Source organism: Natrix helvetica (assembly GCF_964273705.1).
Source record: "Natrix helvetica genome assembly, chromosome: 1".
Classification (NCBI taxonomy): domain Eukaryota; kingdom Metazoa; phylum Chordata; class Lepidosauria; order Squamata; family Natricidae; genus Natrix; species Natrix helvetica.
In genome coordinates, this window is record NC_138548.1 from 289417633 (window position 1) to 289439822 (window position 22190).

The 22190-nt window shown below is 35.2% G+C and overlaps 1 protein-coding gene across 2 annotated transcripts in view; it reads left to right on the plus strand.

Annotated features, from left to right (window-relative positions):
• The window catches only part of SGCD (sarcoglycan delta), a 439725-nt gene that overhangs the window by 385865 nt on the left and 31670 nt on the right, over positions 1-22190 (plus strand). For both annotated transcript variants that reach the window (XM_081934767.1, XM_081934768.1), the window contains one exon: positions 3260-3332. In XM_081934767.1, coding sequence (XP_081790893.1) covers positions 3260-3332 — 73 coding nt within the window. The remainder of the gene's footprint in view (positions 1-3259; positions 3333-22190) is intronic.

Below are 22190 nucleotides of genomic sequence, written 5' to 3' on the forward strand. Positions count from 1 at the left end.
GTGTTATCTGACTGTAGAATACTGTATTTAAGGAAAATCCATTGATGCCAGTACTATGAGTTTTTCACAATATTGCACAATAATTTTGCTTGCCCAACAATTTTAGATTTATTGTTCTTGTTTATACAGTGTACTATGGGCATGTTATCTTATGTGTGAATAGGTTATATTATTTCAGTCATATTATACTTTTATTGTTCATCACCATAGAGTTCATTAAGAATAAGGGTAGAGTCAAAGTAAACTAAATAAAACTATAAATGATTTCAGAGTTGTGTCTCTGCAAAAATACATTAGAAGTAGATTTTCCCACTATAATAACAACTCCGCTCATTGAAATTGCACTAAATCCTACAATGTCATTAAAAATGGTTGCTTATTATTTTAGACATTATTTTATTTCTCTTCCCTGCTATTAGTACTTTATTTGCCAATTGTTAGATAGTCCTTTAATACAATGAAAACTACTTATCTGAATTATATATAAAATATTTCTGCATACCTATTTTTTAAAAATAAAATAAGTTTTAATTTTCTATTTATATTCCTTAATACATACACACCTGATGTGTCTGCTCTTAGCATAGCTTCTTGTTGGCTCTCCACATATCCTTGTCTGCATGCAGATATCCAAACAAAACTCAGTTTTTCAATTATTACCAGAGAGTAAGGAATTTGATAGGAAATAGTTTCCTAGAAAGGGAAGGGGTGGCAAAAGGAAACATCTAAAACAACATTCAGAAGAACTCTAGGGAGGACTAGGGTTGGATTGGAACTGATGACTCCTGGAAATGGAGATGATTTTGTATTAGTTGCTGAACATGGATGGTTATGTTCACTGGCATTAAAAAGGCAGCTATTGATCGTAAAATGCATTAGACAGTGTTTGCACCGTTGAAAGCCCATTAGTTTATGAATTGTTTGCAGTCCACAAAGCATTTGAGAGGGTGATCTAGGGAGAAGAAAATTTCAATGCAACCTTAAATCTGCTCGTTGCAGAAGGCCTTCAGTGGGGTGGAAATGTGGTGGAGGAAATAAGGTTTCACTTATCCAAGTATTGCCAGCTAGACTGAGGTCAGCTGCCAATTCATCTGATGAACTAAAGAAGAAGGAAGCCTTACCTCTCAGGTAATCCTTGAGTTACAACCGTAAATGTGGTTTGTTGCTGAGCACCTGGACTGCAATGATATGATCATGGGGTGGGAGAGGGGGGGCAAAAGTCAGAACACTGGATTTGGGTCAAAAGCCCACTTTTTCAGATAGGTTGTAACTTTGAACAGTTACTAAACAACCAGTCATAAATTGAAAACTACCTATACTATAATATCTGTAAGAGTTTCTGTCTGCCCAGTGCAGGAAGCATCATACAAATGGCTGTGCAGTTTTTTCTTAAAAGCCTTCCTTGAAGGAGTGTCCTCAGCTTTGGGAGGAAAGCTGATTAATAGCTCTCATAATCAGGAAATTCCTCCTCCTTCGTTCACTTTGGATATCTTGGTGAAAAGGCTTATACTTGCTGTTTCTTGTCTTACTCTCAGGTACTAGATAAACATCCCTTCATTTATTGCAAAATTATTATAATGTCTCACATTCTTAAAACACTGCCTTATTAGTAAGGAAGGGAGAATCTGTTCAGATGGTGACAAAGTTGTTATAAACTTTGAATCGTTCTTGCATAGCTAAACTGAAAATGAAATTACTTCCACTGTGTATTTTAGCAATAATTTCAATTTAAAAGAAGTAAAAGTGAAAATTCCTCCTGTCTTTTTCAATCCAATCCTTATACCTTTAAATAAATCCCATGTCAATAGAATCTATATATATTTATTCACATAATTATACACACACACACACACTATTAAAACTCTCATGTCTGTTTCATACTTTGTAACCTTCAATTTGATGAAATCATGCACCATAGAGCAACTATTTTTGAAACAACACAACTTAAAGAATGTGTCCAAGATCCAGGACACATGATTCCTGCGGGATTGAAATTTGGCAAAGTTGTAGTTGTAGCTATCTTATTGATGGTGGCAAGAACCAGAAGATGAGGAACCACTGGTTGCTTTGGAACCAAGACTGAAATTTGAAATCTATTAACAGTGGTGGCTGATGAGGAGCAACTCAGATGCCTGCTAGCAAGATAGGGATGGCTGGGAGATGCCAGCAGGCAACTGGTGAGCCCTGTTCCTCTCTGGCCCTTGGGACATTCCAAAATGGGGAGTATGGGGGCAGTTTTCCTCATTCACTGCGTCTCCCTTTGTTCTCTCTAGCCACAACACAATGGCAGAAATTTCCAAGAGTCACTTAACGAGGAAGTGGAGGGAGGAGGAGGAAGTGGAGGTGCCAACAGTGCTCTCCTGAAGATCATGAGGGGAGGGAAATGGCACAAGCCCATATTATATGTGAAAAAAGGAAGAAAATGAAGTGACTGGGATACCTGCCAGTGAGGGGAGCAGCTAGTTGGAGGGAAATTTTGATCTGTACTATTTCTTTCGCAAATAAACCCACAATGAATTTGGGTGTAGGTTATTAATAGAAGTAGGAGTAATTTTAGGCAAAAGGGGGCTTGGGAAAGTAAATGTACTTTGTGTATACATTTAAAAAAAACAAAAACATTGTATGCATGGGCATACACACACATGTGGGTACACATATGTTTCAAAACTAAACCTCCTTCATTAGTGAATGAATCCCCAATCCCAAACCAAAGTAGGCGTATTTTGACAGATTTAGGAAATGTCCAGATCAAAGCAGAACATTTCTGAAGCATCCCAAGTCTAATTTTAGCTCTTTATTAGTGGATTCAGAATTTGGAAGGACACCAAGATACAAATGCTGTCTGCAAAAGTGTATATTCCCCTTTTCCCAGCAGTTCCCCATCTCTTATGCTTCAGAGTAAGGCAATCATCAGGGACAGAACTGTATTTTCATGATGTTTAAAAGGTATACATTTAAAAAAATGCAAATGGCTGCAAAGATGAGGGTAAATATAAGATGAGAAAATTAAAAACTGAAAGAAATTGAAAGGCTCATGTCTTCTTTTCCTTCCTAGTACTGTAAAATGGAAATGGGTTTTTATATTATATAGGAGTGCAAAAATATTCATTGTCCTGGTTCTGGAATTTTTAGGATTGTAGTATTTATATTCTGGAAGGGAGTTACATCAACTGTAAAATATGTGATGTGTGATTTGCATACCATTCCTCTGCTAACAGTTTATAACAGCTATGCCTTGTGTTCTGTTTTGTGGTTTCAGGAGCAGAAGGCACAGTGTTCCCCAAATCTATAGAAACTCCTAATGTCAGGGCAGACCCCTTCAAGGAACTAAGGTAAACTCTGACATTTAGTTCTAATGTAAACGCAAAGGTACCTTGCTTGAATTGTGTGTTCTGGCTGGTGATATTTCAAATCCTGAAGTAATTAAGGAGCATGCAGTTGCATAGATGTCACTGAATAGCAGAAAACAGTTATACTTCAAGTAAATTTCAAATTTTTAAAGAGCATTGGCTCACGGAATTAAAACTCTTATATTTGTGGCTGGAATTTTCTTTGGGTGGGGAAGCTAAAAAGGTCTCTTTGGTCAGTAATGATTGAATATGGCCTCCAGGTATCACAGAATGTCAGCAAGGAGAAAAGTGGTACAGTGGTCAAATTACTTTCTATACAGATAAAATAACTTGGAAGCGGTATTCATCCGTGACAGCTGTCACTAACCTGATTTATGTGTTAGTGGAAAAACAGATTCTGTATAAAAGAAGAATAGGCAGGACACAATCCACAAGCCATTGCATTTCTTTTTATCCAATTTTGCCTGCTTTCAAACTCTCAATGCAGCAGCTATTATGACAGCATGATTTTTCCCCCTTTTGGGGTTTTTCCCACTTTTCAAGGTACATAATGAAGTGGCTCTCAGCTATCATAAAGATTCCTGCTGAAGGCCCTGGCAATCATCTACCCAGCACTTTGTATAGGAAACAGTGCTTTGAAATACAGAAGCTAAATTTATTCCCAGCAGCTGAAGCAGCTGAATTCCAACTATAGTAAATGACTGATGTGAATTAATTCATGCCAGTCATTTGTCTCATCTTCCTTCCCCAAGCACAGTATTTTTTTAAAAGAATAGGATGAATGTCTCTGAATGAAATAGATGAATGAAAGGTCATACAAAGCAAGCATTGTTGATATAGGCACACAATTATATTAAAGTGGTAGCTAGATGGTGGCCTAGTGATGAAGACCTCGTATCCCACTCGGATGGTTGGGAGTTCAATCCTAGGTAGTGGCAAATGTTTCTTTCTCCTAGGTTGCAAAGAAAAATAATTTCCTGCAAACTATCTGTGTGGTGTCAGGAAGGGCATCTGGCCAGTAAATGATCAGCTCCATCCAGTTGCTCCAACACTACTCCAAATCAAGGGATTATGGGGTCATAAAAGGGGAGTTTTAACTAGACCAGTGCTTCTCAACCATAGCAACTTGAAGATGTGTGGACTTCAACTCCCAAATCCACAGATCTTCAAGTTGCCAAAGTTGAGAAAGATTGAGCTAGACTAAACAGTGTCCATAATGCACAGATATTCATTATTAGACCACTCCTTATATGGAGATGTTTCATTAATCAAAGAAAGTTACAGTATGACCTGGTGATATGGAAACCCTCTCCGTCAATCAGTCTTCTCCAACCTAACGCCACCAGCATACCGTATATTGTGCCAGTTCCCGGAAACCCAGCTGGAGATGAACCATACAATACATTTATAACTTCTTTACAAGGAATTGTGAATTACCTAAAGGCTGGCCGTTTTCAGGCTTGATATAAACTGCTCAGACCAATGTGCTTTTCTTCAAAAAAAAAAAATCATGTGTGCACCATCATGTTTCACTGAACACTAATTCTCTCTTTGCCTTGTACTCTTGTACCATCACTGGATCAATGCTTGAAGCTCTTGTAATTCTTTGATTTGTATTGTTTGAGTCCTGAAATGCACATATATCGATATTTTTGGTTTCTTTCATCTTCTCCATCTTTGTTGCTTTTATTGATGCCTTGTGAATCATGCAGAAGAATGAGTTCCAGGTGATTACCTCGCCATCACTCTCCACAGAAATTCTATAATCCCTGGATCATTGTTTTTTTAAAAAAATTCCAGACACGGTACTCTTCTTTCTTGGGAAGACTGGCCTCTTAGCTATCATCAGAGATGCTGAAGGCAGTGGGAGAATTAAAATGAATGTGAAGTATTGTTTGTAATAAACCTTTAGAGTGAATGTCATGGTTGCCATTTAACATAAAGGGAAAACAGCAGGTCTTCTGCAGCTTTCCAGCTTGTTTGACAAGAATGACCATTGTCCTAGCTTAGTTTATGCATTTCTTACTCCAACAAAATTGCTGCACAGCATATGTTCATTGCTTGGCTATTGAGGGGGAGAATAAAAAGATTGTGACTAATTTGCCCCAGTCAAGAAAGGAATTGGAATAAAGGGATCACAAAGATTTCTAGCACCATCCTGTCAACAGAATGGTTGCCAGTATATACTGAAAGGCAGCATGTGTGCAACAAAGCACACACTCCAATGAAGTTATTCACTCCAATGAAGCTGGTGCCATCATAATGGCTATATATTATCTCTAATATCAAAGGCAGTATGCCTCTCAATACCAGCTGCTAGGGAATATGAGGAGACGAATAATATGGAGATATTTGTGCTTACCATCTGTTAGTGCAAGTATGTATAGATTCAGTTCAACAACCTCTGAGGTCTGTGCTGAATTAAAGAAGAAACTTAGAGATGGAAAGTTATTCACCGAGCCACCTTTTACCCAGTGATTGTATCTAGTATAGTTACATGTTTATTATCCGGTTCCCATTATTAGCCCTTTTAAAAAATACAGTCATATTATTTGGCGTATATGAGCTAATCAGATTATTTAAAAAAAAGAAAACCCAAATCTTTTTAGTTCCTTTGTTATTATACCAGGAGCTGCTAATTTATATACTACTGGTAGTCCTTGAATTGCAGCTACAACTGAGCCCAAAATTTCAATTGCTAAGCAAGGCAGTTGTTAAGTGAATTTTGTTACGTTTTACAACCTTTTTTTGCCACAGTTGTTAAGCGAATTACTGCCATAGTTAAGTGAATCTGGCTTCCCCCATTGACTTTGCTTGTCGGAAGTTGGCTGGGAAGGTTAAAAATAGCAACTACATAATCCCGGGACAGTGCAACTGTCATAGGGGAGATGGGCAATTTAGAAATATTAATTATCAATGTAAATAAATAAAGAAATACATTCCAGTTGCCAAGTGCCTGAATTTTGATCATGTGACTGTCAGGATGCTACAACAGTTGTAAGTGTAAAAACCGTCATTTTTTCATAACTGTTGTACCTTCAAATGATCACTAAACAAATGGTCAAGAATTACAGGTACTTGACGTACATTCCCAAGTATTTTTTTTTAAAACCCTTCCTTAGCCCCAAGTACTATGTTTTCAGTGCTTTCTGTTCAGTCACATAAGTCATGGCAATAGTTATTATATTTCAAGATGACATGAATAAGTGGGGTCTTTTTTCATGGCTATTCGAAAAGGCCAGAAATTTGTTTCACAACTGCTGTGAACAGCAAAAGGCTGCATGCTGTAGGCTGACAATGATGCATCTGAAGTTCATCCTGCTTCTTAGCAGGAAAGAGAAGCATAAGATAAAGGCAAGTAGAACAAAAATCATTTGATCCTAAGAGAGCTTTAAGCGAATAATTTCAGGTAGAAGGGCCACTGGCAAAGCTGAGATTTATTCACAGATAAAACCTATCGCTAGAAAGGAAATGGCTACAGCAGTTTTAAATCCATAGAGCTAAAAGGGGATTATTAAAAAGAAATTTCATCTTTAATGAAGGACTGTTAACTGCAAGAAATGTTGCAAACCAACTCTGGCCTTTCTGCTCTTTGTGACATTAGATTGTGGCTTTTGTGAGATACTTTTTTATTAATAGGCTTATCATTAATAGATGTTAAAGGCTCTAATATAACTTTGTTGTTGTCCTGGTGATTAATAATATATATGTGTGTGTGTCTGTGTGTGTGTGTCTGTGTGGTGTGTGTGTCTGTGTGTCTGTGTTGTATTTGTGCTGATAAATAAATAAAGCCATACCAGGGGTTGTAACACACACACACACACACACACATATGTGTGTGTGTGTCTGTGTGTGTCTGTGTGTGTGTCTGTGTCTGTGTCTGTGTGTGTCTGTGTGTGTCTGTGTCTGTGTGTTACAACCCCTGGTATGCCCAAATATGGGAGGGAGCTCACATGGGAGGGTTGTAACACAAATACATACCTATTTCCCTGGCTCAGCTGATAAGGAGAGAGCCTGCTGATCTTGTTGTATTCAGGTATTTTCCCATGTAAGGTTGAGATTGTCTTGGCAACATTTCAGTGAGGTCTCACTCACCATCTTCAGACTGGGATTTGGGCTTAAAGTGTGGTCGGAGCTGCCGACTTTCTATGAATCTTGGGGGGTGGGTGGAGTGCTGGCTTTGTTTCAGTAAGTGGAATGATTGGTTGTGTGGTTGTATCATGATTGGTAGATTGGTGCTGATTGGTGCTGCCTGTTTGTACATTGTTGTTTCGTGTTGTAACAGCCTAGGTGGTGGGTTTACCAACCTAAAATAATACATAATACATAGGACAAACGAACAGGAGAATAAATGCACGCATCGCAGAACACAAGAACGCAGTAAGAAAAAAGAAAAAAACTTCCTTTTCCAGCACCTTAAAGCTACAGGACATGAAATTAATTTTGAAGGAACCAAATTAATCTCCAAAACTGATCACTTCAACAAGAGAATAATTATGGAAGCTATCGAAATAGAGAAACACCCCCACAACATGAATAAACGTGACAATACCTCCCACCTACCAGACGTCTGGAAACCAGCCCTAGTCAACACACACACAGACACACAGACGCACACACATACATACACACACACACACACACACACACACACAACATACACATACAGGCACTTGGTAAAAGTAGAGATTCAAGTCAAAGCTTAATAAGCTTTCATGAAATTAAGTGTCCTGCCGATTACCTCTTTGCCACAACTGCAACATTTTATGCATATCCCATAGGGTAGCTATGCTTCTATGATATTCAGAGAAAGACAAATAGGTTGGGAGAAGGGTGTTCCTTGAACTCTCACTTTTTCCATTTACAGTTATCAAAATGTGGTTTCCTATACAAGTAGTTTTTGACATATGACCCCAATTGAGCCCAAAATTTCTGTTGCTAAATGAGGCAGTTATTAAGTGCATTTTGCTCTGTTTTATGATTTTTCCTGCCACCGTTGTTAAATAAATCACAACAGTTGATAAGTTAGTAATATGGTTGTTAAGTGAATCTGGCTTCCCCATTAACTTTGCTTGGCAGAAGTTCACAAAAGGTGATCACATGACCCTGGGACACTGCAACCGTCATAAATAAGAGTCAGTTGCCAAGCGTCTGATTTTGATCACATAACCACAGGGATGCTGTAAGTGTGAAAAACAGTAATAAATCCCATTTTTCAGTGCCATTGCAACTTTGAACAGTCACTAAATGAACTGTTGCAAGTCAAGGACTACCTGTAATATCAAAATGGAAAGACCATTTGTTGCCGTTGTGACACTATTGTACAGTCATCTATGGGTTTTATCCCCACGATTTTTGTTTTGCATCCTGTTTAGCTAACCTTATATCTTTTCTTACTGATAGAAGCAGTCCAACTGGTTAACTGGTCTATCTCTGAAAGTGTTATGTTCTTATGAATTATAATTTTATCTTTAAGAATTCGAGCTATTTCTGTTCACATAATATCTAGATCAGAGGTGGGTTCCTACCAGTTTGGACCGGTTCGGCCGAACTGGTAATGGTTTGGTGGCCTGAGTTGCTGGAACCGGCAGCAACCCATGCCTGCCACGTCCCCAAACCGGTTGTCTGGGTGGTGCTGTAGGCGCCGCCATCTTGTTTTTTGCATGCGCAAAGCAATTTGCTACCATGAGCAAACTGGCAGTAGTGACTGCCGGAACCCACCCCTGATCAAGATATATAAATACAGGGGGGAGGTGAGGGGGGACGGAAGGGAGAGACATTTCGAACTATTTTAACTGTCCTCTACAAACTTTGTCCAGGAAAAAGGGGCTAGTAAATGCAAGCCATTAAAACAAAAAAAGAACCAGTTCATATACCATAGCAGGCAGGTTCAGACTAGTAAAAATGTTTAATACTTAATTACAAGACTCATCTTTCCCTCAAGTGCACATGACCTTCTGGAGATGAAATTTTACAAGGACATCTGTGGGGAAAATAAGTGGGAAAGGTTCTCAGTTATTCATTGAGAACTCAGCATGCCAATGGCATTGCTGCTGATTAAGAGGAAATTGTGGCATTTGTACGTGAGGAACTCTTTTCACGTATAGACTACTCTCTACTGCAATCTCCAATGCTCTTAAGGATGTGGGTACAAGTTCTGTAGCAAGAATATTAGAATGTAAGTGAAACTTATGTGGCATAAAGATGTCACTTCCTTTGGGATAGACTCTTCTCTCTCCTTCTTTTCTTCTTCTTTAACTCACAACTTATTTTAATTGCCTTGTCTTTAATGTATATTTTAGGTATTTTATGTATGTGTACACATGTTAAAACCATAATAAAGGTTTACCTACCTACCTCTATGATAAACAGTGGTCAGATACAGGAAATTATATATATATATATATATATATATATATATATATATATATATATATATATATATATATATATATATATATATATATATATATATATATATATATATATATATATATATATATATATATATATATATATATATAAAATTTGATAATTTCTGTAAAATATTACTGTAATACACTCTACCTGGGGCTGGCCTTCAGAGCAGAGGTGAAATGCTACTGGTTCGCTCGAATCGGTAGTGGAAAAAAAAGTTTTGAAAAGTTTTGATGATCGCCTGGCACAGCTGATAGTCGCACAGCTGATCATCAGAATTTTTTTTTTACTTTGTTTACCATTTTACTACTGGTTCAGTTGTAAAAAAAACATCCTGCTTTCTAGCTAATCTGAATTGCATGGCACAGCTGTTCCCACCCCTTCGCTGTTCTACTTACCTTTGCAGACTTAGTGCCTGTGGTGCGCATGCATGCATGCGCACACGAAGTGAACCAGTAGCAGACTTTAGAGCATTTCACCCCTGCTTCAGAGGCTACAGCTGATATAAAATAGGATGGCCTAGGCAGTGATAAATATGTCCCAATACATTCAGGTTCTATTTCTTTAGGAGCTGCAATTGATTGCTGGCTTCCAGATGTGATTCAGAGTACTGGTTTTCACTTCAGGTTCTGGATCAGGTTATCCATGAGAACCCTTTACCTGTATTCATCTGCTCACCAGTCAGATTGAAGAGGGTTAACTTTTCCCAGGTCTCATTCTTATGAGAGAATGTCCATATAAATTAGTAGTGGATACAGTTGATACTAAAGTAATCAGGTATTCTACATGTCCCTGTTAATTGATCTCTGCAAGCAGTTAGGTAGTACCCCCTAACTAAGATTTTCAAACTATTTTCAAAGGTATTTATTTATTTATTTATTTATTTATGTGTCTCCCATCTTTATTATTTTTACAATTTTTTTACAATTTTTACAAATGCCACGAATACCTAATACTCCTTTCTCCTAACGTTTTCCCCATAATAACACAACCCTGTGAGTTGGGCTGAGAGAGAGAGTGACTGGCCAAACTGTTCACCCAGTTGGCTTTCATGGCTAAGACAGGATTAGAACTCGTGGTTTCCAGCATTTTAGCCTGGTGTCTTAACTAGTAGACCAAGCTGGCTCTGAAAGGTGCAGAGCAGTTTATAACAGAAACATAGAACCTTCAAGTTGAAAAGTGCCATTTAAGTCATTATGCTGAGATCTCTAGGTACAATTAAGATGAATGTAATCAGAGGTGTTACGCTGGATTGAATCAAGGTGAAGTGCAAGATTTGTTTTCTTAGATAAAGTTATACCTTATGAACTACTGAACTGATAAATGGCATTGCTAGATACTTCATTAATATGAGAGTCAATCTCAGTATATGAGATTTTCTTAATCAAGAAGATAATGCTTTCAAGCATTTTAGAAAGATCATATATCTTCACATGCTTCTGGAATTCAACATTAGAAGAGCCTGAAGCTTTAACTTCTAAATAGCTTTGAAGTTCATCAGCATTATTATTTTTTAATTCACTGCCATCTCTTCTGTGTTTAGAAATCAAGTTTTGTCTGCCATGAAATAAGGAAAACAATTTGTCGTGCCATTTATCCTTTTCTTTGTTGCAGTGAAATATTTATGCATTGTTAGCTGAGAAACAATATGCAATAAATGTATTTTTGTATTACAATACCATGTAGTACTTTAATAAAATCTAAATTTCCAATCACTATTATTATAATCACACTTTTCTCTGAAGTATAGCAAGTTGCTGCAGTTAATAATATGTTTTTAATAAAGCTGTAAAATAAATTATTACTCTTGTTCACATAAAATATAAAGAGCCTACGTTATTTATGTATAGCTAGCTATGTCACAGTCAGAATGTTATCAGTTAATATCAAGTAAAGATGATAAGACTGCATAATCTAATTTCTCTTCAGATCATGTAAATATATTGCCTTTTTGACTATAGAATTACAGATTCAAAGGGAAGTGTATTACGAAACTTGTTTGCAATTTGTATCAACTCTTGCAGAATATTATGCAATCCTTTCCTCTGAATTAGTTTATATTGGATATATGTTTATTCAAGGGGGCAAAAATTGATATGTGGAGTCCTTACAAATTTAGATATGAATCTTGATAATAAAAATAATAATAAAAAATAAAAAGTCTTGAAATATAACTTAGAAACATTTCTTTAATTAATAGCTATTAGTTATGCTAATAGCATAACTATATTTTCTTTTACCCCATCATTCTTATGGGCCACCCACCTTTTCTTGAGTACAGTCATAGTTGACACTGACTTCAATTCATTCCACATTCATAAAGTCATCCTGATCCAAATTTTGAAACGCATCTCCACTGCTATTTTCTATTCTATCCTTTTAAGTCATAACCTTGAGAAGAATCTTCAAAATGATTTCACTATTTTACTCCATCAGTGCTTGAAATCCTCTATTACAATAGTCTAGGAATCTTTATACACATGCACTCTAGATAGATAGAGAGATGAGAGAGAGGGAGAGAGAGAAATTTTGATTTAGTACTATTTTCTATCCTATTCTCTTACGTCATAACCTATAACCATGATAAAGATAGATATTTATATATTTAAATGATATATTACTAAGTCATCTAACTACTCTGGGAAATTATCCAAAGAATTTAGATAATAACACATTTAACAAGCATAAAATGTAACTTACTATAATATATAGCTACTTTGCGTTGCACTATGATCTTTGTAACTTAGTAGTCAAGTAACTGTAGGTTGCATTATGCGGCATTTGCAGAATCATTAAATTAAATTATTTGGCTGATAATCCACTATTGTTATGACAACAAATATCCAGCTCTAAACATTCCATCTGTTGACTGCAGCAGCAATCAATAGCTATATCATAACAGTGTGAAAACCTACAAGAACTAAGTGTTATGTTGAAATATAGTGGGATTTTTCAACATTTCCAAGTACGATGTTTTGTAAACTTAACAGTGTGAAATCCAAATCTTATAACTGCGTCTACAAACTCTTTATCTCTGTTAAAATACCCTTAGTATGAATTGTAGCTGTTTAAACCACCCTATAGCTTAAAGTGATTTTATCTTTTAATAGCAAATTGTATTTATGTGTAACCCCATGCAGATTTAAACATATGGCCATTGGGCTAACTAGGTTTCTTTTAAAAGAGAGTAATTCAGTAGAAGAAAATATCTGTAGCTCAGAGTTGAACTGTGGAGTCCTTGATACTCTCTGATCTTGGTTACTTGTTTGTAGACATTCCGTTACCAGACTATGTAATATCACTGGTGCTATTGAATGTAGGATTTACTCTCTGTTTATATACATTTACTCACTGTTTATATATATTGCTCTGTCAGTGTCTCTATTGTTTATCAGGACCACTCTTGTTATGTCAAAGCTGTCTAACTTCAAAGAGGATTGCAGATTTTTACCAGCAGAGTAGACAGGGAAGTTAGAAAGGATTGATTTTACAATATAACTCAGATTTAAAATCAATATCCATGAAATTATGGCACAGCACTTTTTTAAAAAATATCCTTTTTAAAGTTCCTCTTTGATGTTCAGTGTCAGATATGATTGAAATGTTCTTTTCGATTTTCTTGTCAATAATGGGAGAAGGGCACTAAATGTGAACTTTGTTCTGTGTATTAGTGTGTCTGCGCTAGAGTTCAGTTTTATTAAATTCTCAAATTTAATAAATTTGTAAATTCCTTCAGGTGAAAAACAATCTACATGGGATGATAAAAAGGTTAATATTGAGCAAGAAGTTCAACTCCAATCAAACTTAGGACATTAACTGCAATAATAATCATGAAAATAAAAGATACCATTGGTATCATGCTTCATACTAATTTTGACTGTAAGTTTTGGTTCTGCACAGTTGTTTAGAAAGTGACATTACTCAGCAGAATACTGTCAGATGCTATTTGTTTAGATTAATCTTTTAATTGCAGGCAAGAATGAAACATATTTATACCCTGAAGATTTGCCTACTATAGAATGAAGAAATCAAAACTTATACAGTATCTTACCAAAGATAGATAGATAGAATAGAACAGAATAACAGAGTTGGAAGGTCTTCTAGTCCAACCCCCCAAGAAACCCTACACCACTTCAGACAAATTGAATAGCAGACTTTACCTTGCAGCAATTTCATGAACAGGTTAAAGGAATTTTAAGGACTTTAAAGGGCTTTCAGAGTGTGGGTGCTTTTATTTGCTTTCCATTTGGAGTTATTTTTTTTAATACAGTTCTGATTTAATTATATATTTTTACATGACACGGGGTTCCTTTTTTGTTGGTGTTGTCTGATGTTATATACCATCTAAAATCCTTAGATTTATATTCTAAGCATTTTATTCCCATCTTCCTGAGTCAATGAGACTATTTGACTATTCTGTTGATATTCTTGGAAGGCATGTTTCCATGTCTGATCTTTCTAGCCTGCCAAGCTTTCCAAGAATGTCAAAACAAAAGTCATCCCACAAATTAAGCAAATAAAATCCAAGAGAAGTACTCACAGTCTGAAAGTTCTTTAAAATAACTTGTCCATGAAATTTCAGCACAGTGAGGTCTGGAGATGCTTCTGAAGAGAAGGTATGCCAGTGACCTAATTGTTCTCTCTAGACCAGGAGTTGGTGGTTCCTGCCTTGCCAGATTCTTTTCCTACAGTTGGCATATTCAAAAGTTAATTTCTGAATTATTTAATCACAAATTTGTTGTCACAGCACCGATAAGTCCATTTCCAGTGGCTCAACTGATTTCAGAAATCTCCAATTTAACAGATTGTACTTTGCATAATTTTTTATTATTATTTTTATTTGTTTAATTTGTTGAACATGTACTAGATAACAGGTGCCCCCTTTTACGGACCACTTAGGAATGGGGTGAGGTAGACAGTTTAAGGTTGAAGCTGTGGAGGTTAGAGGATGTAACAATGGAGTCAGATAAAGAATATTCAAGAAGAAACTTGCTTGCCATAATTATGCATAATTAAATTATGTATATCACCTAGGGATCCATACAGCATATATGGATGTCCATTGATTTAAATAATATTCTCTAACCAAAAGTTAAATGAATATAGTTCTGATTTTCCACACTAGTCTTATGTAAAAAGTAAAACTAAATAATATAGCATAACACTAAGTATTACTATAATCTTGTTGGGAACAAAACAGCTGTAATTTTCCTATCAAATCCAAATCTCATTGTCATAAAATTCAATTCACTAGCAGGATGGTGATGATGATTACTTCACATTGATTTCATAAATCCACAAGGAAGAAAAAAATTGAATGCAAATAAAACAAAACAAAATATATTAAAAAATGAAACAAACCAAAGGGAAAAATCTAGATCTAATACACCAGTAGAATATAACCAATACATAATCAAAATTGTACAATTTAGTTCATTCTGTTTTAAACAATTAACTAAATCTTGACCATAGGACTGAAATTGTTATCTTTCTTTTATGTCATTATATTTTTAAAAAAACTTTTCAAGCAAATTCAACTTTAAACAAGTGTTTTTCCAGAAACCCATTATTTTTGGAAAACTCATTATCCAAAGTTATTCATCGTTAGACCAATTTCAGATCTGGGGAATATAATTTAGCAATACACCGATTGTTTTAAAAAAATGGGGGTATGTTCTAGAAAAGATATTTTAATATCAAAGCAGCTAACTTAGATTTTAGTAAACGTCTGTGTGTGATTGATATAGTTCCAACACAAATGTTCTGAACACTATATCAACTGATATAATTTCCCAGATGTTTAAGTACAAGGACACATATTTAAACCAACGCCACAGTCGGTCTTTTATTAGGAAGATTAGGACACTTCCCTGGTTTTAGCATATGGAAATGCTGACATTGCAATGCATTCGAAGGGCAGGAGAAACCATCTTGATTGAGTCTGTAAAAGCAGCAGTTGACAGATGCACTTTAGTTGTTGCTCCATCAACCAAAGTAGCTGTTTGAAATACATGTAAAAAAAAATATGTCTGTGAGAGGTTTTGCTGGCACGTAAAATAATAAATTGATTTTCATTCCAACCATACAAAGACAGGGTGCCCTTGGATAAATAACTCTTACAGAAATGTATTTCATGCAGTATCACAGGACTGAAGGGTGAAGTAGAAAATGCAGAGACAGAAATTTGATTATCACACTTGCTTGCTGAATGCAATCGACTGCCTTGAAGAGAACCAAGCCAAATACTTGCCGCAAATGAAACAAACACATCTGAGGACAGAAAAAGAAAATGCTTTTTCTCAACACGGTGAGGCATAAACTGGAACGAGCATCTGTCAGAAGCACTAAATCATTTTCTTTCCTAATTAAGGCCTCTCATAGGCAATTATCCTAATTTATTTGTTGAACCCAGCTCCTTGTCCAATCAAAATTAATAGACCAAAGAAAAACAAGACTTCAATCTTCTCTCTTGAGAAACTCTCCCCTCCATACATGTAGGGGTTTTCTCATCTAAAATGTATACTGGGAATCCTATAAGGGTTGCAAGCCTGTAGATAATCAAGTTCCTGTCTGCAATCTGAAGTGATCCATGCCAGTAAAAGATATTTCACGTGAAACTATGAATTATCTACAGCAGGTTTTTTAATACTTTGTTCAATGAATTTTTTTATGCCAAAAATGGATTTTTTATCTATTTTCACAAGCACCATTTATGAACAAATCAAATCTTTTAATTAATGGGATTATCGGAATGGACTCAGAAATTGCTTCAAGGACTCACTAAAGATAGCACTAATCAGCATGACATAAACAGAAGAATCAGCAATCTTCTATTCTAATTATATGTATCTCTATGTAGACAGAAGTGGATGGTGAATTCATTGTGTGGTCATTCAGACCCTATGAATGACTACACAATCACACCTATTTTTATTTATATATTAATGTAATATAAAATTAATTGCCCTTAAAATGTTTTTCAGAAACTGAAAAGAAGGATAATTTGATCAATCAAGGAAACATATGTTCATGCTTTCAAACAGACAGTACATTCTTACTATGTCAGCAGTTTTTGATAAAGTTTTTTTTTTTAAAGTTAAAAACCGCAGACCAGGGACTGAGTTAAAAAGAAAGGAAAATCCTGAAGTAATCAGATACAATATTACATTGTAAGCTGCCTTCAGTACTTGGAAAAGTCAGGCCCATAAAAGAGAATTTGAAATAAAAGCGGTTACTCTAGTCCCCTCCCATGAACCTCACAAACATCCACTTAAGACTCAAAATTATGAGGACAGAAATCAAAACATAACATTTTTCAACAGGGAGGATGAATTTTTATAGAGATGAACTACTGTTTGCACTTAGAAACACAAAAAGTCAAGTCACACATAGTGCCAAATTGAGTTTATTTTTTTCCCTTTATGGTTTCGTTGTCCTACCTTTAATATAAGATTAATTTTTCTGAATGGATATTAAAGATAAGTTATCAAAATTACTGAGCCAAGTCTAATACTTTCATGGATGCTCTCAGAGGTTAAAGATTATCATTTCTTTATAAAACAAATTATTCAGTCTCTGTATTATTGTTCTATTTTTATTTATTTGTGTTCTTTCCTCTTGAAAGTTGATAGTGTCATAATAGTGTCATTGGTTTGCTAATATATCTTATTCTGTTTTATTTATTTTCTAGAAATAACTTTTTGAGTAGCTCCTGACATATAGAGGGACAATCAGGCTCTTACTGATTTAATAATGGAAGTTCACAAATATATTTCATAGCAAAAATTACATTTCTTAAAAACAAGGCACTTAACCCTGTCTCTCAAATTAAGCAATTATTAATACTTAATTAATAATTAAATCTTTACAAAGTTTTACAAAGTTATGTAAAACACACTTGTAATCATGATTGCCTTTTACAAACAAGAGAGATTTTCAACATATTTAAAGAAAAGACATTTTTTTCTGTATGGCAGGATAACAAACAAAATCAAGATAATAAAGCCTGCTTTATTAAAAAATGGAAAATACATTTTTGGGTCAGCTTGTATTCCTAGAAATAATATTTAGTTGCATATAGTTTCCTAATGTCATATCAGGCATGGCAGATTTGATTCAGCCTTGTTCATTTCGCAAATTAGTTGTTTTGTAACCAGATATAGACAGCTGCATTTTTACATTACTGTTGACTGAACACAATCTATAAATTCCAGTAGTAAGAAACAATTACTGGTTCATAATTATCCTGTGAAAATAAACTGATGCCTTCAGTAAATGACCTAGATCCAAGGTATATACAGTTTATTGATTAACACCAGCATCCTAAATTGAACTCAAAAATATATTGATAATCAATACAGCACTTGGAACATAGCTGCAATATTGCAAAGCTCTTACTTGCTTGGATATGGGCTGTTGCATTTTTGCATCACTCTAAAAAGGACCACAATGGACTGAACCTGGACCATAGTTTTGCTGTCTACTGACTCAACTATCGTTGCAAGAAGAGCCATAGATCCAATATAATCATAGATCTCATTTAGAGGGAAAATAGAGACCAGCAACAAAGATTTCTAGATAAATAACAATCCCAACTTCTTGTTACTGGGAATTTAGCTTCATCCTTTTCATTGCTGTTAAAGGGAATTTAGCTTCATCTTTTTCACTGCATTCAATCCACTATATCATCCATACATCAGGACAAATATTCACTATAACTCCTGCTTCGTGCAGGATAAACATATCTGGGTATAATCTTTATATTGATGATACCTCACAAGTTCCATACAGATGTTAAATAGTGTGTGGGAAAGAGCCAAACCCTGCACATCCTGTTTTAGATTGCAGCCACACATGCACACACAGTTTCTCAGGAGATTACTCTTCAGCTTTGAAGTAAAACTGATAAACAATGAGGCAAGAAAATATAAACAAAACAAAAACTTGCTTACATAGTTTATGAAAGGAGTGTGCAAAATCAGTCCAAGTTTCAGAGGTAGGTCAAGGTTGTCATCCAGTTAAAGGATCAGGGTTCTAGAGTAAAATCCATACACCAGAGACATGCAAATACTGGTGGTCAGACAGTCACAAGACAGTTTCTTATTTCTAGTCAAAAGAGCATCATCCAAGCTATTTTATTTATTTATTTTAATTAAATTTCCTTATATAGACTTTCATTGTTCTGCTCTGTTCTCTACTCATTAGGTGCATGGGCTGAGAATGGTATGTTATTATAATCCTCTGACTTTTCCAGTGCTCAGGTAATGCCTTTGTTTGATCAGCTCATGTGATTCTGGACTTTGTCTTTTCTGAGGCTGACATTTTCCAGGCTCAGTTGGAACAGCTTCTTCTGCACCAGATCCAGTGTGAGAATCTGAGTTAACCCTGAGCCTGGGCCATGACAGAAGCATCCAACTGTTCACACAACCCCACCCCCATCTCTATTGTTTGGGAAATCCCACAGGAAGAAGTAGAGCAAATCTAGCAAAGTGCCCTCAACACCTGACCCTCATAGGCAGTCCAGAAGGATACCATTGTCTATGAACAGTGAACAATCCACCAGGACCAGGCGGGTCCAATATCATGCATCCAAATTTTGCCATTCCTTGAAATAGGTTAGGTAAGGAAACAACTCCACAATTCTGACTACAACTATGCTTTGTTGATATAGAATATTATAACAGAAACTTAGCCTGATTGAATCTTCCCCTCCCTCATATTATAGTGATTTAAGGAGGAGTCAGTTGGAGCTGCTTCTATGCTTTTGCTGTTTTTCAAGTTAAAATATTTTTCTATTATGAAACAAATCATGCAAAATTGCATCAACAATAAAATAAACTGAATTTTCCTAAAAGTGGATTTTTTTAAAAAAAGTTTTAGTTTAGTTCTCAAATATGGTCTAAACAACATGAAAAATAAAAGTTTCAAACCCAAATACTTTGCTGCTGCAGCAGAAGAACTAATGAGAGAATTAAGCAATTTCAATTTAGCAAGATTGCATGATAAGGGGCCAAATATCTGTCCAGCTAGTGCTGCAATTGTGTCTTGTGGCTATGCTTATAATGATCTCCTTGCTAAATTACAGCCATTCAAATTGATCTGTTTGTGAAGATACCTGCTATACAGGTTTTTCATTGCAAATGGCAATTACAAGGCAACTTAAGTTTTATCTAATTAAAATGGAGGAATGGAGTAAAAGGATTCAGGAAGCATTGCTGTGAAATTAAAAAAAGAAAAGAAAATCTGTCCATCTGGCAACATATTTTGTTTGTTATATAACACCTTATCTAACTTACAATAATGGAAATTATAATAACATGTTTCTGTTGCAACTTTGAACCAAATAGATCTCGATCGTAGTGGAACTTATTTTATTGAATGATAAATATTGTCTTATCTGGTGGCAGCATTGAACTGTCTTACCAGACTCAAAAACTAAGCATTTTGAACCTAGTTGCTACTTGGATGGGAGAATTCTTTGAACATGTAGGATAATTGGCAGGTTAAAAAAAACGTGAAGAAGGCAGTTGTAAACTACTTCTATATTTCTACCAAAAAAAGTACATAAAGATATCTGAAGTGAAATTTCACTTAAAGAAAATTAATTTTACTGTCATGGCAATGCAATGCTTTCCTGGGTAATTTTGCATTCATTTTGATAAGCCACATTTTCAAATAACACTGAAACCAAGCATATTAATCTAACCAAGGAATTAGCTTGATTAAATCATTTTCCACCCACCCTTACTGAAGCAAAGTATTGTATCCATTAGTTGTTTTTCCTTCTATGATATCAGTCATAGCGATTTAATGAATGACTTAAGTGATCAAATATTTTTGCAGTATTTCATTCAAGTCCAAATATTTGTGAAGAATGTGTTAACAAAATATAATGTGACTTTCATGTGACCAATTGGCTTAAAACGACAAGGGCTTTTCCGGGCCCTCATAATAGACTCCTACACTGAGTTGTTTTTAATGTGCATGTGATTGGCTCATCACTTTTACACCAAAGCAAATGTCCTCTGAGGGTTAGTTCCAAAGCTAAAGAATTTTTTTTAGAGTATTAACATTAAAAGAAACAAAAGTACTTATCTGGAGTATAACAAAAGAAAAGCATTTGGACTTGAATGAAATCAGAACTGCAAAGTCATTTGATCACTCAAGTAATTCATAAACCAGTATGACTGGTGTTACAGATTTATCCTGGATGATAGATATAACAAGAATAGTTTAGTGGGGATTGGACAAAATAAAGGGTCTTAAAACTCTCCTTGATGATGTTACAGAATTCAGATCTACAATCCTTTTTATACACTATCTTGTCCTGACACCGAAAGTATTCTTATGTAAGTCAATGATACTTATCGTATATCCAAGTAAATGGAATTGGATCTCAGTTATGGCGTTTACTCTTATTTTACCATCTGTTGCAGAAAGGAACTTATTTATTTCTATTTTACTATAAAATATTTAAGATTTTTTGATAAAATAAAAAGGAGTCAACAGACATTAAATAATCCCCAGTGGGTAAAGATGAGAAAAAATAGTACATTTTAAAATGTTTTTTGGAAACCTGGGAGAATAAAATTGTCTTGTTCCAGGAAGAGGAGACTCTGTAATTAAATTGCTTCTTAGAGTTCCAAAGGGAGGCTGTTTCTCTCAACATCACATTATTTTATGACACAACAAAAAGAACATGATAATAGGCTTGGAATAAATTTGAAGTCATCTTGTTCAATACTGATTCTCATAAACAATGCTTTTTTTTCTCTCAAGGTCATCCAAACAAATAAGAGTAGGCAAGGAAGACTAGGCCAGAAACAGGTGGAAGGGTAGCTACACTACAACACTTGAGTATGAACTAAAATATTCTGTAGGAATTTGTCCAAAAGCAAATGCTCATAGCTTTCATTTCTTTCCTTCCTCATATAGTTATATTCCTGTTAAGTCTCCAACAGTACCAGAGCTCACGATGCTTTACAGAGCCAGTGTATGAGAACTAATAACGGGTTCACCCTCATCTCTCTTAAAATGCATACTATTAACAAATAATGGATCTGGTTATCTCATTTCCTTAAACTTGAAATGGCCAGATGGGAATCAAATTATCCATGAGTGAATAATCTCAGATTAGGAAGAGGATTATATCTAGGCAATTGATTGTTCATATACATTTATTTATGTTATTTAATATGTTATTACATACATGTCAGATTTTCTAATTGAGCCTTTAACAACATTTAAAGCCATGGACCATCATAAGTTGTCTATGTGTACCATAGAGGTTAGACAGAAAAGAATTAAGTATCACCTCAAGTAATGTTATCAGTTGAATCTATCTTGGTGATTCCCAAGAAGTTCATCTCTAATTCTTCTCTCCAACCCAATATTTTTAGAGGCAGAATGAGATACAGTATTCTG